The sequence below is a fragment of the Sturnira hondurensis genome, unplaced genomic scaffold (genome assembly GCF_014824575.4).
Source record: "Sturnira hondurensis isolate 20B ecotype Veracruz unplaced genomic scaffold, ASM1482457v3 Scaffold0004786, whole genome shotgun sequence".
NCBI classification, from domain to species: Eukaryota; Metazoa; Chordata; class Mammalia; order Chiroptera; family Phyllostomidae; genus Sturnira; species Sturnira hondurensis.
Window position 1 is genome coordinate 1,768,635 of NW_028077417.1, and position 17,141 is coordinate 1,785,775.

The 17,141-nt window shown below is 41.6% G+C and overlaps 1 protein-coding gene across 1 annotated transcript in view; it reads right to left on the reverse strand.

Annotated features, from left to right (window-relative positions):
* Positions 1 to 7,103: 7,103 nt before the first annotated feature.
* GPC3 (glypican 3) overlaps positions 7,104 to 17,141 on the reverse strand; it is a 435,757-nt gene continuing 425,719 nt past the window's right edge. Inside the window, exon 8 of the mRNA XM_037046045.1 lies at positions 7,104 to 7,574. Within this exon, the coding sequence (XP_036901940.1) occupies positions 7,405 to 7,574 (170 nt within the window). The 3' untranslated portion in view covers positions 7,104 to 7,404. The remainder of the gene's footprint in view (positions 7,575 to 17,141) is intronic.

The following is a 17,141-nucleotide window of genomic DNA, read 5'->3' on the forward strand; positions in this document are numbered from 1 at the left end:
TGTGACCACCTATGGTGCTGGTTGTCTGAGGGAAAGTGAGTAGTTTCCATCCCATCTGCCAGATCTGTGGCCACTTAAATTGATGTTAATTCCACAAACATCATCTGTGTGATGCTGCCATGTGAAGCTTTGTACTGTGGGTGATCCTGAGCTGAATGGTCTCATTGATTGTAAGCCTAAGGCACACACTCTTTTATAAAACATTTTTGTTTGTTTTTTAAATCAACCCCTCAGGATATGTTTATATTTATTTTAGAGAGAGAGGCAGGGAGAGAGAGAAACATCGATGTGAGAGAGAAACACTGATCAGTTGCTTGCTGGACACACCCCGACTGGGAATCAAACCCGCAGCCTGTTGGTGTACTGGACAATGTTCCAACCAACTGAGCCACCCGGCCAGGGCTAACCACACATTTTCATTTCATTGGAATTCCCTATCCTCCAGGAGCTTGTCCCATTGCAGGTATAGTGTTGGGGAGGCTATGGGAGAAAGACACACTCTTTTAGATTTTCCAGAGGTGTAAAAACAGAGTTCCTTTTCTATTGACAAATGTGTCAGAGTGGTAAAAGTAAATGTAATCAGCCATGTAAATTGTGAAACATAATTTATGCTTCTGTTTGTTCTGTTATAATGTAAAGATTCAAAACAATTTGCATGGAGAGAGCAAATAAAAGCCACCTGTATTAAATCTGAGTAATCTGTGCCCGCTCTCACACCATGTTTTTTTTTTTTTTGTCTCGCTATATATACATCTGCTTGTTCAGGATAAAATAAAATCTACAGCTTCTCAAATGTGGAAATACATAAGAAAGCAGTGTCTATGATTTATGCAAAAAGAGACTTTCATTTCCAACGAGACAGCATTTGGTGTCCTGGCAAAAACATAAATGTGGGCAGCAAATTCATTCCAGTACAAAATGAAGATTACTATGAGACTGGGAGTGTTTTCAGAGACAGAACACTTTCTACTTCTTCTATGAGTGAATTCGGTCCATTCTGTGGTAGTTTGCATGGACATTTAGGCTTGGGGGCTGGGATGGGGGAGCTGCCTCCCCGCCTTTCCAGAGAGAATAGCACAAAGGGGGTTACCAAATTCCACTGTGGGAGTTTCATCTGCCTCCTGAATAGTTCAGTGTAGGCCCATGTCTAGACTGATTACAAAAGCACCAACAAAACAAAATAAATACCTAACATCTTACAGAAAAGGCACAAAACCAAACAGTAAGAGCGAGGAGAACAATGCCTCTGTTGTGACAAGGAGTCTTCATGAGGATGATGGAATTCCTGCACCCCAGGTTCCAATTTGTAAGGGCAACATTAAACGTCTCGAAGCAGGCCCTGGCTTGAACGCATTAATTTGGAAAGGCAATGTGTTTTGTTAGATAAGGAATTTTTTTTAAAACTGCCGCTGGGATCAAAATAAAGATCAGTATAACTAACTCTGCCTGTATGCACACAGGTTTCAGGAAACAGTGCTGACTCTAGCTCACCAATGTAACCACTTGTTCATTCTGTTCTTGCAGGGCGACAGGTATATACGGTGTGATAGCAAAGGCTCTGATTGAGTCAGTGCTGGCTTTTCACTTGCCTTTCTGTATGACTTTCTACAAGTCTCTTAACTTCTCCGGGCCTCAGTTTCTACATCCCTAAAATGAGAGGGTTGGAGTTGATAATCTATCTCTATGAGTTCAAGGTTGCAGCCAAGCAGAAAAAAATGCACCGGATCCATTGCCTGATGGTACTAGAAACTGAATTTTCATCCACAAAGAAAGTTGTAATTATGACCTATCCAAAAGTGCTCTTAAATGTGTTGTCTTGAACTAACGCTGCAGTTAAGTGATGGGTCACTTCAGAGTCACCTCCAAAACTTTTAAATTGATATATCATCCGGGCCAGATAGGTCACATGATTGACATATGGCTCATTTGTTTCAAGTGGCCTGAGGTGCGTCACTTTGCTCATTTGTTCATTGTCTCAACACCCATTTATTCAGCACCTAAGATATGCCAGGCACTGGAGATGCAATGTCTCTTCTGAAATCCTATGCTTTCCTCCTTCTCTCGCTCCTTTCCTTCTCTGAGTTTAGGTTTGTTTGTGACCTTGGGTGCAAAGGGATGACTTCAAGCTGCTGTTCAGTTCATGGTATAGTATCAGAGTTGTTTCAGACAAGGCTCCTCTCTTGCTTGTTTGACTCATTCATTCACTCCTTTTTATCTCCAAAGCCCACTCCTGTTCCTCCCCTTACAAAGGAACCCATTCTAATATGGCCAATGCCTTTCTCTTAAGTGTGTATGCATTTATGTAAAATGTGTAGCCTTCTGTGAATATATCTTGCTTTATTATGATGGTGAGATGCTATATAGCCCATCTTGTTTCTAGTCTTTTTTACCCAGGCTATGATTTTAAGATATATCCATACTGCCGGACGTATCTGTGGTTCATTGTTTCTGGCTGCTACAGTTCTCCATGCACCTCCAGCTTGGATAGGCACCCGGGTGCCCTGAGTTGCCCCATGGTGGTAAACAGAGCAACAGTGACCGGCCTTGTGTGTGGCCCACTGTGGGCCTGTGTCATACTGTTCTGTCCAAGGCCTTTTTCTCCCTTTGTAACCTGGGTAATGTCTATACTTTCTTTGAAGGTGGGGCAATTCCTATCGTTTCTTCTACACTTTTTTCAAGGGTTATATCTTGAACTGTACTGCTGTCTTGTGCATCCCATGGAGGCTCCTATTATGGTTTTATATTGCATTGCAATGTCTCATCTGCCTTCTCCGATAGATGTGAAACCCCATGAGAGCAGGGACTGTGTCCGTCTCAGATGCTGTGTCTCCAGTACACGACACAGGGTCTAGCACAGAGCACTGCTCAATAAACACTTGTGGAATGAATACTGAATTCATCAAACATTTTTAAGCACCAACTGCATGCCAGTCCTGTATTCTATTTTTAAAATGAATCTTTCAAAGTCAATATACTTATTTTTATATATGTAACAGTGAATAAAAAGCAATGAGCTTACTTTTTTGGTTCCTAGGCAAACTCTGCAGACATTCTATATGTAAACAAGTGTTGTGTCCTTTTAAGAGGTACAGGGTCCTTAGATTTTCTAGAATTTTTCTTTGGGAAAAGAACCCTCCATAGCCAATAGCATATTCTCTGAAATCTTCTCAGGAAGGTCTTTGTTTCTTGAAGACACATTTGATTTTTTGGAAGCAGCTTAAAACTACTTGGCAGCAAATCTACTGAATGATGTGAGTGATCAAGCTGAAGAACATTATTTTGGTTCCAAACAAGTTGTGACTATAAATAAATGAGGCTGATTTTCTTGTACGATACATAAACTGGTTCAACAGCAATTCCAAAAGAGGACTTTCAAAAATGTTATGGCCTTGGCAAGAAAAACATTTCTCCATCTTACTATATATACTCTTTCTCTCCCTCTCTCCGTCTCACACACACACACACACACACACACACACACACACACACACACAGTATATAGTGCTTGGCCCAAAACGCAGAAAAGTAAAATAAAAAACCCTTGGAATTTAGTAATGAAAAAATTACACAAGTATGGAGTGGAAGAGATATGGTTTGGCAGCCATTCTTGCAAAAACATCGTGGCAGGGGTGGGGTTCAACTGGCCACAATGTCATCATTCATGAAGAGGGTTATGTGGATTCTAAGCAAGTATCTACACTCTATGACTGCTCTGGTAGACTTTCTGGCCCTCTATGGGAACATGACCCATGCACCATTCTGCTCGGACTGCAGCTGTGTCATGGGCTCAGCTAAAGGCAAGACAGCATAAGAGGACAATTGGCCCACTGGAGCATGGAGTGGGGCTTAAGGAACTGTTTAGGAAAAAAAAAACAGAAGAGGCAAGAGTCAGTGATTGAAAATTGTTTAAGGACAGCTGTGTGCAAAGTTGTGTCACCTTAATCTCACACTGGTCTTTATAGAAGAGTGGAATCAATGGGTGGAACTTATAGGGAGGCAGATTTTTGGCTCAATGTAATAAAAGATCGATTTGTATTATGGAATTATATGTTCAGCATAACTTCATGTGTGTGAATATACATATACAGAGAGAAAAAAGATTGGAGGGACATAAATCAAACTTTTAAAAGTCAATAGCTATAGGGTATGGAATTACTGAGTGAATTTCATTTTGAAGCATTTATAATAATGTGTTGTTAAAGTTTTCATTGCCTGTACACATTTCTTTTGAAAAACAAGATTTGATAAAAATTGGAGGTGTCCAGCAACCAAGCAGGCTGCATTGTGTCCTGATGAGAGCTCTCCTCAGGTGGTACTCAAACAAAGGCTGTGGGATGAACTGGCAGGTCTGTTGCAGCCTAGGGATTAAGAATGTTATTCTAGGATTTAACCTTGTTCAAGTACCAGAGTTAAGTGGTTGGAAGTTCACAGATTCATCCAATGAGAAAGAGGCCTGGAAACTTCCAACAGGATGTGCAACTTCCCAGCTCCCGGGCCTATCGTACTGACAAATTAGTCAATAGTCATCTTAATATATTTATGTGTAGAAAATATAAATTAAAGAGCAGAATCAACACTTCAAAGATGAAAAGCCACCAACTGGCAGTGAAACTGGATTCTGAACTAGAGGCATAAAAACATGGAGGGTTAGTAGAAGACATGGATAAAAATCTAAAAGATACAGGCTACTGAGTAGAGGTAAATGTCAATAGGATATGGTAGATTTTCCATGTTTTCTAAGTGTGTATGGTTATCCATTTTAATCCCAACCAGTTAGCTGAAGCCAGGAGGCCATGGATATTACAGAGGACTTGTCTTCTGGCCCTCATCACTCAGCCTAAATGGACCGTAGCTGGCAGACAGTGTACTGAGACAGCAGAAAGGACCGTCTTTGTTCATGTTCTGGGAACTGAAGTGTGTCAAATATGACCTTAGGCTGAAAAAGTCCTGAGAGCCATATGGAAGCCACACACTTATGACACTCATGCTGGGCAGAAGGAGCGGCACTTACTTCCTTTCAGGACCAATGTTGTCACAAAATCAGAGCATCAAAGATGCTAAACATCTTGTCCTGATTCTCTGTTTTAGAAGACGGAAACCGAGGTCTGTGGGGAAAAAGTGAATGAGAAGGGTGTGTAAAAACTGACAACTCCTTTGTTCCCAGACAGGACAAATGGACTTTAAAACAGTCTTCTCCTGCCCTGGCAGGTGCCGCTCACTGAATTGAGCACTGGCCTGCAAACCAAAGGGTCGCCGGTTCAATTCCTGGTCAGGGCACATGTCTGGGTTGCAGGTCAGGTCCCGGATGTGGGGTGCAGGAGAGGCAATAGCACATTGATGTTTCTCTCCCTTTCTTCCTCCTTCCCTTCCCCTCTTTCTAAAAATAAATAAGTAAAATATTTAAAAAACAGTTTTGTCCTGCTTGCAAGTACAAACAACTGGTCTCAGAGCCACAAATATTTTTTTGTCAAATAAAATAAAAACCTTCCTGTAGAATGATGGGGACAGTCATTGGGCAATAACTGAGTTCATATCCTTCTTCTAGTCTGGTGTTGTTTTAATATCACACCAAGTGCAAGGAGCAAACCTTTCCAGTATTTAGGTTTCACGGATCAAAGACCGAAAATTCTTATAACTCTCATTTAAATACAGAAATGATGATGCTTTAAAAAAACAAAAATAGTTCTTTCAAGCTTTACCAACTGCTACAAATCATTGTAACCGTGTTAACAAATACAACTGATCGTATTCTTCACTTCAACGAAAGCAACTGAAGGAAACACTAAACTAAATATTTCCATTTTGTGTTGGTGAAAACTTCTGCAGAGGATGGAAATGTTGTCAGAAACCTGCACCCCACAGGGCACCGTGACAAGGGTGTGATGTGACAGCAGGATGGGATGATAAGTTGTGAGAAATTACACCTCCTGCTCCTGCGTGGTGACCTTCTGCCATTGGACAGAAATCAGAGATCCTGACTGGGACCACCTCTTAGAATCAAAGGGGACTTCCCTGCCCCACCCTTGACCTTTGCTCACTTCTTCTCTGTGTCTCACCCTTTGTTCCTCATACTTATTAGGCCTCTCCTATCCCTCAGGTGGGAGTTAAGTTTCCACTGTATTAGAAAGACTCAACAATGTTTCCGTTGAGCTGACTTGGCAAATGGGCAACATGCTAGGCATTATAAACACCAGCAAGTTGGTTATTCATGAGGTTCTTCGGCAGAAGAATGTCCAAATATTAGCATAGTGTTATTGTTTGTGATGTCATTGTTATTGTTTGTGTAAAAAGATTGAAGTAACAATACTGCGCCAACAATTGACAGAAAGCCGGTGTTGGAATTAGTAATGATGCCAGACCTTCAGCTCTGTGAGATCAAGGATCAAATCTGTTTTCTTTTCTGTTGTTTCCAGCATCTGGTCCAGTACCTGACACCCAATAGGTACGAAAACCTAGTTGTTGAATAAACAAATGTTGAGGAAGCCCACCTGAGACTGAGTGAGCGTTATTTCCTAGAAATCATGGGTTTTCTGATGACAGCCTTTGTGACCTGACCCAGGGCAACTGTTGGCCCTGACACGGGGTAGCCCCTAGAGAAGGGCGACAGAGAAGAAGCCTGGGACAACAGCAATGAAGCTTAGGAGATGATTTGTTTGTACTGTTTGTGCCCACTTCTCTGGGTTGGGAAATGAAGAAATATAATTCATGCAACTATGCATGACCCACACAGAAAACTTTTATTTGAGCAAAACAATTTCAAAATGCAAAATTTGCAAAGAGACAGTGAAACTTTTTGAGATATATTTAGTTTCATAGGCAAGAAACACTAACCCAAGGTTTCTAAATGGAGATTATGGGTTGGGTGTGTATTAGGAGGGAGTGCTTTGACTGAGGTTTGGGACCACGATTGATATCTACCCAAAAGGTGGGAAGGAAGGTAGGTTTCAAGACCACTCTTGGCACCTGGTGGGATTTTCTTATGCTGAATAAAAAGCTAGATGAGAAGGAAGAAAAGCATTACATAGTCACCATATATGAGAGCTTTCAAAAAAAGACCAAATGCATTTTTATTTGATCATTTATTTATTTTTTTTTCAAAGAAATTCATGCAAAGGGAAAGAGAGACAGATATGGTAACCATGTTCTAGCAGCCAAACATAGGAAAATAATTTGGCACGACTTGATTTTTTTTTTCTTTGTAAAATAACTATACTACCACTAAAATTCACCTTCCTCATAAGGATGCCATTTGATTTCAAAAACATAACACATGGTTAGTCTTCTACTTAATGGCTGGAGGAGGCATATAAGATAAAAAAATAGAAAGAAATAAGAAGGCGGGTCCCCTTTATAGAGGAAGACCACAGGGTGCTGAAGGGCAGCACAGGTGCTGTGCACTAGTAGTCAGTGCACCAGGAGGAAAAAGCACACCACATAGATCGCCAGGCTGGTTAGAACCTTCAGCGGGGAATGGCCATTCCCAAGGTTGTGAGACGCGGCTATCTCATTGTCCTTCGGATTCACATGTTGCTTGCTTCCGGGAGTATCATCCACATCCAGATCATAGGCCAGTTCTGTCAAAAGCAAAGAAGAATTTTAAATACAGGATTACCAACAGCATCAGGTGTACACTATTTATGACTCAAGCACTTGTCCGGACTGCTGGGGTGCCCCAGTTTTGATTTCTTCCTTCCGTGGACAGGAAGGCTGCCAGGAGATGGTAAAGAGATGAGGTGTGTGCATGGGGGCGACAGAGGAAAAAGCTGGCTGGCGGCGGTCCTTCCAGAGACCATACCAAGGGGGAGCAAGCTGGCTGTTTCCCTCCCTGGGGTGGAGCCATCCATACCCTAGGGGCGCACATCGGCCCTTTGCAACATCTCCTTAGCAAAACTGTGCGTGGAGGTTATTTACACCAGATCTCACTGGTATCAAAATGTAAGGTGCCGTGTGAGCGACTACATGCGTCTCCTTGTGTATATGTGTGTCAGCAGGGGAGGGGATGTTGTGGATTCCCAGAGCAACTGTCCTGGGCCGTGTACTCCACACAGATCCCTCCTGGGAACTTTGCTTTAGTGTCAAGCATAAAGTAGTTTGCATTAAAAGCTGTTTTATATTCCCCAAATATTTCTCTTTTTTTAGCTATATGGTCTTCTCATCCCTGCGAATAAAAACCCACAAAAAGTAAAACTGATATAATGCATAGGATTTCAAGCAATACTAAACAAATAAAGACTAAGGGAAGGCTAATGGTTAAGGTTCTTCCTTCTCTGACTACCTACTGTTTATGATCTGTTCATGTTCTGAAAAGAAATGGGATGTTGGAGTTTCCCTCATGAGAGAGTCTCTCAGAAGGAAAATATAGGCAGACAGTGCTTAGGAAATTCACGATGGCTGGCCCTGGCTCAGGGCTGTTTCTTTCAGATTTGCTTTCCCAGATTTAGAGCTCAAATCTACTCCCTTGGCTTTTCCAGACACAGTCAACAGTGCTTCTAATTCAATAGCTTGTGAAGGTGAGGTGATGTGAGTGACCTCCCCAGACAACCATCCTGTGGCCAATGGAGTGGAAAGATCCCTTGGGGACATTGAGATGCATAGCAACAGGCACAGAGGAAATGACTGGAATTCTACTGAGGGAAGGAAGGAAAAGGAAGGGAGAGCTCTTCTTACAGGGGATGAAACACCCAGTAAGTCACAGGAAGAAAAGTGTGAAGACTCAACTGGTCCAGGACGGGCACAGAGCAGGGCCCAGGACCAGGGCTGCTCTGAGGCTGGTATTGCTCAGAGCAGCCACTAAGGTGAAGGGGATCAAAGTGTGGGCTCTGATTGCATAGGCTGCAGTACCATTTTCCAAAAGGGTTACTACAGTTTATAACACCAGCAATGCTGAGTGAATCAAGTGTACTGTGCTTCAATTGAAAAAAGATATTGTAGCCAGTATACGATGGTATCTCAGTGTTTCTTTAATTTGCAAGTATTTGAATTACTAGTTTCGATCAAGTTTTTCTGCTTTAGTTTAGTAATTATATTTCTCAATACGTAACAGTTCATATCCTTTGCCTTTTTATCTAATGGATATTGATATGCTTCCTATTAATTTGGCATATATTACTAAATTGTTTGCCTGTCTTATTCAATATTTTGTTATTAATTATTATTTCCATTGCTGTATAAAGAAATGATTTCATAACTTTTAATATACATGAATCTGACTACATCTTGCTCTAAAGCTGAGAAAGGTTTTCTTCTTGAGTGCCAATAATAAATGAAATCCAATTTTCTAAGGAACCCTCTTACTCAGGGAAAAGAGATTCAGCAGACTGTAGTCTACATTCTCTCTCTCTCCCAAATAAATACAAAGAAAATAAGAGAAAAAGAACAAAGAGCAACACTCTACTTGGAAATCAGACCTCTTTCTCAGAGAGGTGAACTATGCAGAGTGCACAGAAAAGGCCGAGGTCAGCTGTCACTCGGCAAGGATAACACAGGCTTAGGTCACGATCAGATTTCACCAAAGTTGAGAACGCATGTGGCTATGTCTGTTGAAAGCCCTGCCTCGGGTCGCACAGCAACTTCTCAACTTAAATAAAGAGGATTATTTTCAGGAGAGATCTGAATGAGAGCACTCTCAGAATCACTTTCAGATTCCTTTTCTGGATATTCCCTGTGCTCAACATTAAGATGAAATAGCACCTATCAATGTTACCACTCAGCGCCTACACTACATATCTTGCTCTTCAAATAATGTGTAAATGTGAGATAGTTTTGTTATTACGGCATTTCTGGTAAACCCAGCAGTTATGTTGATTCCAGTAGTTGCTAACCCTCTCTGCCACCAAAGAGTTCTTTTGTTCTTTCTATCTCTTGGACCCTGTGTTTTAAAATGATAAAAATGGCTAACAGTGATTGAGTCCTCATTGTGTGCCAGGTACTCTGCTAAGTTATTTAGCTGTGTTACCTCATTTGATGAAACCTTCTCAACAATGCTACAAGGTATTATAAATCCCATTTTACTGATGAGGAAGGTCAAACTGTTCAGTTTTTTTGCCCATGCTGACACAGTGGGTAAGTCATGGAGTCCTATTCGAATGCAGGTCTGATTCTGAACCTCATATAAAGCTATACCATCTCTGGAAAAGAACTGTATACCAAATATACTACAGTGATTAAGCAGTAATAGATTCCTTCTTGAAATAATTCTTTTTTTAAATTAAAGATTTTATTTATTTATTTTAGAGAGATCGGGAAGGGAGGGAGAAAGAGAGGGAGTGAAACATCAATTTGTGGTTGCCTCTAGCATGCCTCCTACTGGGGATCTGGCCTGCAACTCAGGCATGTGCCCTGACTGGGAATCAAACCAGCAATGCTTTGGTTCGCAGGCCTGCATTCAATCCACTGAGCTACACCAGCCAGGGCAAGCAAAAAAAAAAAAAAAAAAAAAGCTTGATTAGTGAAATACACACTACCAAAAGGAACTTTTAATTTCACTGCTCCAGAACTCAGGTGCCAACACATCCAGTTAAAACTGGGTTTCCTCCTGTGAGCCTTTTAATGTGTCTGGCTGCCAAGCTCTGAAAAGTGAGGCTGACAAGATTACTGTACCATGACTTGGGTACTGTGGCACTGGGCTCTACCAAGAAGCCAAGGAATGAAAGGGACACTGAAGATAACACCCAACAGGGTAGCCCAAGAGTTCAGTGGCAAAGGGAGGCTAGATCAGATGAGTCAACTCAGCAATTATTTTAATTTAGTTTTTTTAATATTTTATTTATTTATCTTTAGAGGGGAAGGAAAGGAGAGTAGGAGAGAAATACCAATGTATGGTTGCCTCTCATCAGTCCCCTGCTGGGAACTGGCCTGCAACCCCGGCATGTGCCCTGACTGGGAATCGAACCGTGATTGTGTGGTTCGCAGGCCCGCGCTCAATCCACTGAGCTATACCAGCCAGGGCAGCAATTATTTTAAACAAATGTCAAATTTCTTTCTGTGAAAAACATTTAAAGATAATTCTCTTGCTGTTATGTTCACTAAACTATTCAGTTATATAACTAGCAAAGTAGCATTGACACACGAAAATAAAAACAGCCCTGGCTGGTGTGGCTCAGTGGACTGAGCACTGGACTGCAAACCAAACGGTCACGGTTTGATTCCTAGTCAGGGGCTGTGGGCCAGGTCCCCAGTAGGGGGTGAGCAAGAAGCAACCACATATTGATGTTTTTCTCCCTCTCCTTCTCCCTCCCTTCCCCTCTCTAAAAATAAATAAATAACATCTTAAAAATAAAAACAAAAAGCATGAGAAAAGTCAGTGTTTGCACATAAAACTGACCACATACTTGATTAAGTAGCCTCTTTAAGCTTTGTGAAATACTAAGAAGAGCTCTGGGTTTGGAGAGCCAGGATGGGAATTATCACATCAGTTTTATTTCCCCAAAGAAATGAGCAATGATGGTCAGGGCCATGAGATGCCTTGGGCACAAACCTGGGTCAAGTCTTCTACCTCCACAGGGTACCCAGAAATATTCAGAATGACACTTTCCCGTGCTTCTGAAGCTGCGGCTATAGGTTTCCTGAGGCTCCCCATTCAGCAGCAGCAAATGTATTCATCCAACCCTGTAGCTGAATTCCTGGGGCTTATATTGATGGGAATTCCAGCAAAGACACCCTCTGGGTCTGGGCCACCATCATGGAGATTAAAGACGAAGGGAAGAGTTTAGCAGAACAAGGAAGCATTGTGAGAAATAGAGGAAATAGGGTTTGGGTCAAAGACAAATGTGGATACTCTTGAACAGAAGTATAATCCAATTTAATTCAACAAACTTAATGGTAGCCTACTATGTCCCAAGCATTAACTGGGAGGTTGGAAAAAGACTTAGTGTTTGCCTCCAGGAATCCCACACTCTAGCACTCTACAGTGCTAGAGTTCCTTCTAACAAGAGAACCAGATTAGCAGACAAATCAACCAGATACCTGCCAGAAAGTACGAAGAGCTCAGAGAAATACATAAGCTAAACACCATGGGAGTAGAAGGGAGAGAGAGAAATTTCAACTAGAATGATCTGGGAAGACTCTTTGGAACAACTGGCCTATAATCTATACCACAAAGGATGGGTGGAACTATGGAAAGCCTAATGAAATGTTATTCATTTTAAGCGAAGGGTTTAGCTGGAGCAAAATCACCAATATCAAAATTTGTATGTAGGGCATACTTACCCTGAACAAGCAGCCTCTATGTTGGAAGGAAATATAGACTATACGTTATTGTGAGGGAGTTGTGTCTGTACTGCTTGGTGGGTGATAAAAGGTAAGGCAGAAAGGACAATTAACAGCCAAACTCTGGTGGATTAGGAATGCTGACACTCTTTTGTGGGCAGTAGGGAGTCTGAAGGTTTTCAAATAAGGAAACCACATAATCGGGTTTGCGTTTTTTTTTTTTTTTAAGAAAAATCATCATTAATACTTTGAAGGACAACCCTAAGTGGGAGAGAGTTGTCAGACATCTTGTCTTGGAAAAAAGAGGCCTGTGGGAACACTATCTGGGGATCAGACAGTAGCAAATATATCTATGTTTTTTTTAATTCACAAAGAAGCTAAGTCTACACAAAACCAAAACATCCTTAGTTTGCTATGAACCAGATGTACTAGGGGAATGACCACAAACCATTTTCTTTGAAATCTTTCATATTTAACATTCATCAGTGATTTTCCAGAACACATCTCTATTGTACTAGATACATATTGTAAAATGCACTTAAAATGCACACAATTTCTATCTTGCCATTCAATGTCAGTGAAAATCTTTTGGACCAGCAAGATTTTCATATTAAATCCAAAAACTTGTTTCTATTTGTCATCATTTTAACTATGCCCAGAGGGTAGGCCCAAGAATCTGCCCTAATTACATACTTGGCCCTGACTCTCATTTTGCCCGCCCTCTTCTCTGTGTTGCAGATGAGATAAACCCTTTAAAATAACCAGTCATTAAGGTCTGCAAGTTACGTTGAAAAAATTTGTTCTTGCTTTTTCTTTTGGGTATAGTAGTCAGTAGGGAACTCTCTAGTCTTGTTCATTCTCCTGGTGGAGCTCCTAAAGAGGCTACAGCAGACTTCCTATGTCATCTTTGGCAAGTCACTTCCTTCTCCTCAGGGATTCAGTCACCCCATCTGCTAAATCAGGACTGGATGGACTCTGAATTTCCTTTTAGTTTTATTCCTCCCTGCTGCCAAGGCTGTTGGAGCCCAGTAAGGGATGCAGGTTGCTGCAGGCCACAACCACCAGCCAGTGTGGCTGCTCCCAGCAGAGCCTCCATCAACAGGCATGGTTCCATCAGCTTGCTTCTCTCGGGATGGGAGTTTTTCTGGAGATCTTCAACAGTTACCACATTCTGAATCCCTTTTCTTCTTCAGCTGTTCTAATCTTGGATAAGAGACACTGGCAATAAGTAAGTCCATGCTGAACTGATTGTCTTTTCTTTAAACCCTGGCCTCATGACTGCCACTGAGGCCAGTCCACACAAAGCGCTGGGGGAGAAGTGACTGGACCTGGGGCGCATCAAGCAGACATGCACAGGTAGCCAAGGACAATGTGTCAGCCAGTGAGATAAACCTTTATTTGGGCCATTACAGTGCCAATGGGGTCTTGAGCATATAGTAGGAAGCAAATGCTTGAGCTCTCTGATGGCAGCAAGGAGGGCAATGCATTGTTCTAGGACAGGGGTGTCAAACTCATTTTCACCATCAGCCTCTTGGTTGCCTTCAAAGGGCTGAATGCAATTTTAGGACTGTATAAATGTAACTACTCCTTCCTTAACAGTCAAGCGAGAGCTGGGTGCTGCCACTGGGCTGGATAAAACAAGGTGCAGGGCCGGATTCGGCCTGTGGGCCTTGTGTTTGCCGCCTGTGCTCGAGGGGCATCACCCACACCAGGATGCAGACTTCATAGGGCAGCCTGAGAGAAGAGATGCTATCACAACACCAGGGGAAAGAATGCTGCTGTTGAGCCAAAAATGGCGGTCTCCTTCTTGCCAAGCTTGCGCCTTCAATCTGGCCCTAATATATAGCAACAAAGTAATACTGCTATTCCTGAGTTTTGCATTTGCTGTATACAGTTGTCCCCCAGGACATGAATATGAGAAACCTTCGGTACACTGCTTGGCAGACCCCAGGGACTAAAATTGAGGAAACCTCCGAAGGAATCACGCTCATTGCACAACTGCTCACTCTGCTGGCCATTCCCACAGAAGCCCTCAGGCTCTACCATTCACTTATGAATCCCAAACAGATCTCGCTTTTCTTGTCTTCCCCTCAACACAACCCTCTTTCCTGCCACATCCACCCTCCCTCCTGTGTGAACCTTCAGGTGTGAAATGACTACCTGGACTTGAAAGCAGAAGAAAGTGACTTTGCAAGTGACCTTTGGGTTTCTAGGAGTCTACATTTTCTTCTTCATAGATCAGATGAGGGCAAGCTGGCGGGCTTGAGGCCTCTCATTTTTAATTGGTCTAATGGGACTCCTTTAAGAATGGACCCATTTTATTATGTGCCTTTTAACAAATAAGTGAGCTGCCAATCTCGCCTAGTAAAGGATCGTAAATCCTAGGAATAATACAACAGCTGCTCCTGGAAGAGGGCTGGGGTAGGGAGATGTCCACTTCTTTGCTTACAACTAATTTCAGCCTGCAAACACCCTCAGTTCCAACTATGGAATGTTGAAAGAATACAGTGGCTTTCCCCATTAGTATAGGCATGGCCTCTCTTATTCTAGGGTATGTGTATCATCAGGTTATGCTGCAGTGGGCTGTGGGTGCACGAAGCCATGGCGTGCTTCTTCCTAGGGATTTACAGATGGGAAGCACACTACTGTATGCTGAAACAGACAAGGTTGTTATGATGGAGTATAAATGCACTATGTGCAAGTTCATTTAAGACTTCATAAAATGCTTCATTCTGACTGGGACCTTCAGGTTACGTCTCAGACCCTCAGCAGCAGGTGTTCACTCTCACTCTTCACCAATGTGAGAGGCACTTAGGTGAAAGATCTTAAAGCACTGTTAGGCAATTTGTTAGGGTCACCGGGGCTTTGTCAGCTACCAAGGTGGATACTATAACTCACAAATTCTTTATTAATGAATTGACATAGCCTTTTCTATGACAACTTCTTTGAAACACCACAGTTAATGCCTTTAACTGGGCTTAGACTGCTTAGTTTTCTAATACAAAATCATTTCTAAGGGTTTCAACCACTGACTATGCTTTGTTATTGCATCCAACCATTAAGAAAGGAACAAACAAAAATATCACTTAATCCCTTTGAAAAATAAACCATTTTGCTGTAAACTAATTATAATATGGGCTACTACTGTACCTATTTAGGTATATCGTGAGTAAAGTCATATTCCCAGTAACAGAATAACTCTACCCGGTGGTATAGGTGCTGGCCCTCCTCATTAGCACCAGAATTATCAGCAGCTTTCATGAATGCCAAGGCTACTACTCTCATGTCTACAGATTCTTCTCCCCCAAGGATGCCTAACAGCTCCACAGGAATCACAGCTCATCAAAGCCCTGACAGCCCACAGAAGAGGTTACCTCATTCCCATGGGCTTGCAAGTCAGTGGAAAAGCTTGTGACAGAGACACTGTTCAGCTAGGGCCAGGGGAGAAGATGAAGAGAGCAGAATTAGAGAAAGCAAGGGAAGAGAACATTTTAAATAGAGGGGAGGAAGGTTTGCGTGGTTGAATGTTACAGAGGTCACCAAACATAAGGACTGAGAAGAAGCCACTGGCCTTCCATCTTTGTCAATGAGAAGGTTTTGGAAGATTTTCGAGAAATGTTTCAGTAGGGTGCTTGGGTCAAAACCAGATAGCACTGACCTGAAAGAATGGAAGCTGATTTGGATTTATTGAATGCTGATTAGTCTCCTGTACAACAACTCTTATAGCAGATTATTTATAATAGCCAGAAGGTGAAAGCAACCCAAGTGTCCACCAGTGGATGAGTAGATAAACAAAATGTAGCGCCCCCATACAATACAATATCATTGAGGTACAAAACAGGAATCAAGTATCAACATATGCTACAAGGTGTATGAACCCTGACAACCTGATACTAAGTGAAAGAAGCCAGTCACAAAATACCACATAGTAAATTATTCCACTTACATGAACTATAAATTAGCAGAATAGGTAAATGTCAGAAATAGTGGAATGGTTGCAAAACATTTTTAATGTAATTATTCCACTGAATTGTACACTTAATGGTTAAAATGGCAAATTTTATGTTAGATATATTTTGCCATGATTTAAAAAAATATAGAAACCAAAATATAACAACATAATGGGCACATATCAGTTCCTAAGGAGAGTGTACTGCTACTCTGGTATTTTGCTTTGTAGAGGGGTGTGGGGGGGTGGAGAATCTACTGGATACCAAATCTCCACCCCAAAATTGTATTCTTTTGGTGCTTTTGAAGTCAAGTTGAGTTAGCTTTTTAGACACTTCAGCATGACACTAGGATTGCAGATATGGCTCTTCAATTGGGAATGGAGGACAAGGGCAATTTTTGTTGAGCATTTCTGTCCGAGGATAACTATTTAAAAATTTTTTTATATAAACTCAGGAAACTTATATTTACTTTCATGACTCATGCAAATGATGCTACGGTGAAACCATGTTAAAATTTGATTGAAGAACACACTCTGTCCTCATTACTTGAAAAACATTTAATGGTTTACACTCACCGAGTTATGTTTATAATATAAATTTCAGGCATCATGTACTACAAATGTATGCGTCATTTGGCTTTGAGAATGTCTAAGGAAAACCCAAAATGTCACTTGCAGTAGCCAAATCCAATTGCTGGTGAGGGATCAGGAAAGTGAGGGAGTATTCCAAGATGCTCAATCAAAAGTACTTTGATAGAATTTGGGGCAGGGCTTCAATATATACTTGAATGGGAAAACCCCAAATCTGGTAATCTTCCATTTTTAATTAGCCATGGTAAAACTTACCAAAAATGTACCTGAGAACTAAAACAATTCCCATGTCCTGGCAATGCGACAGCAAGGAAAAGTACTGGTACAATAGTCAATAGGTCAAAATGGCTTAAATTCCTAAAACCACCCAGCTTGGGTGCAGGAACATTGTAGG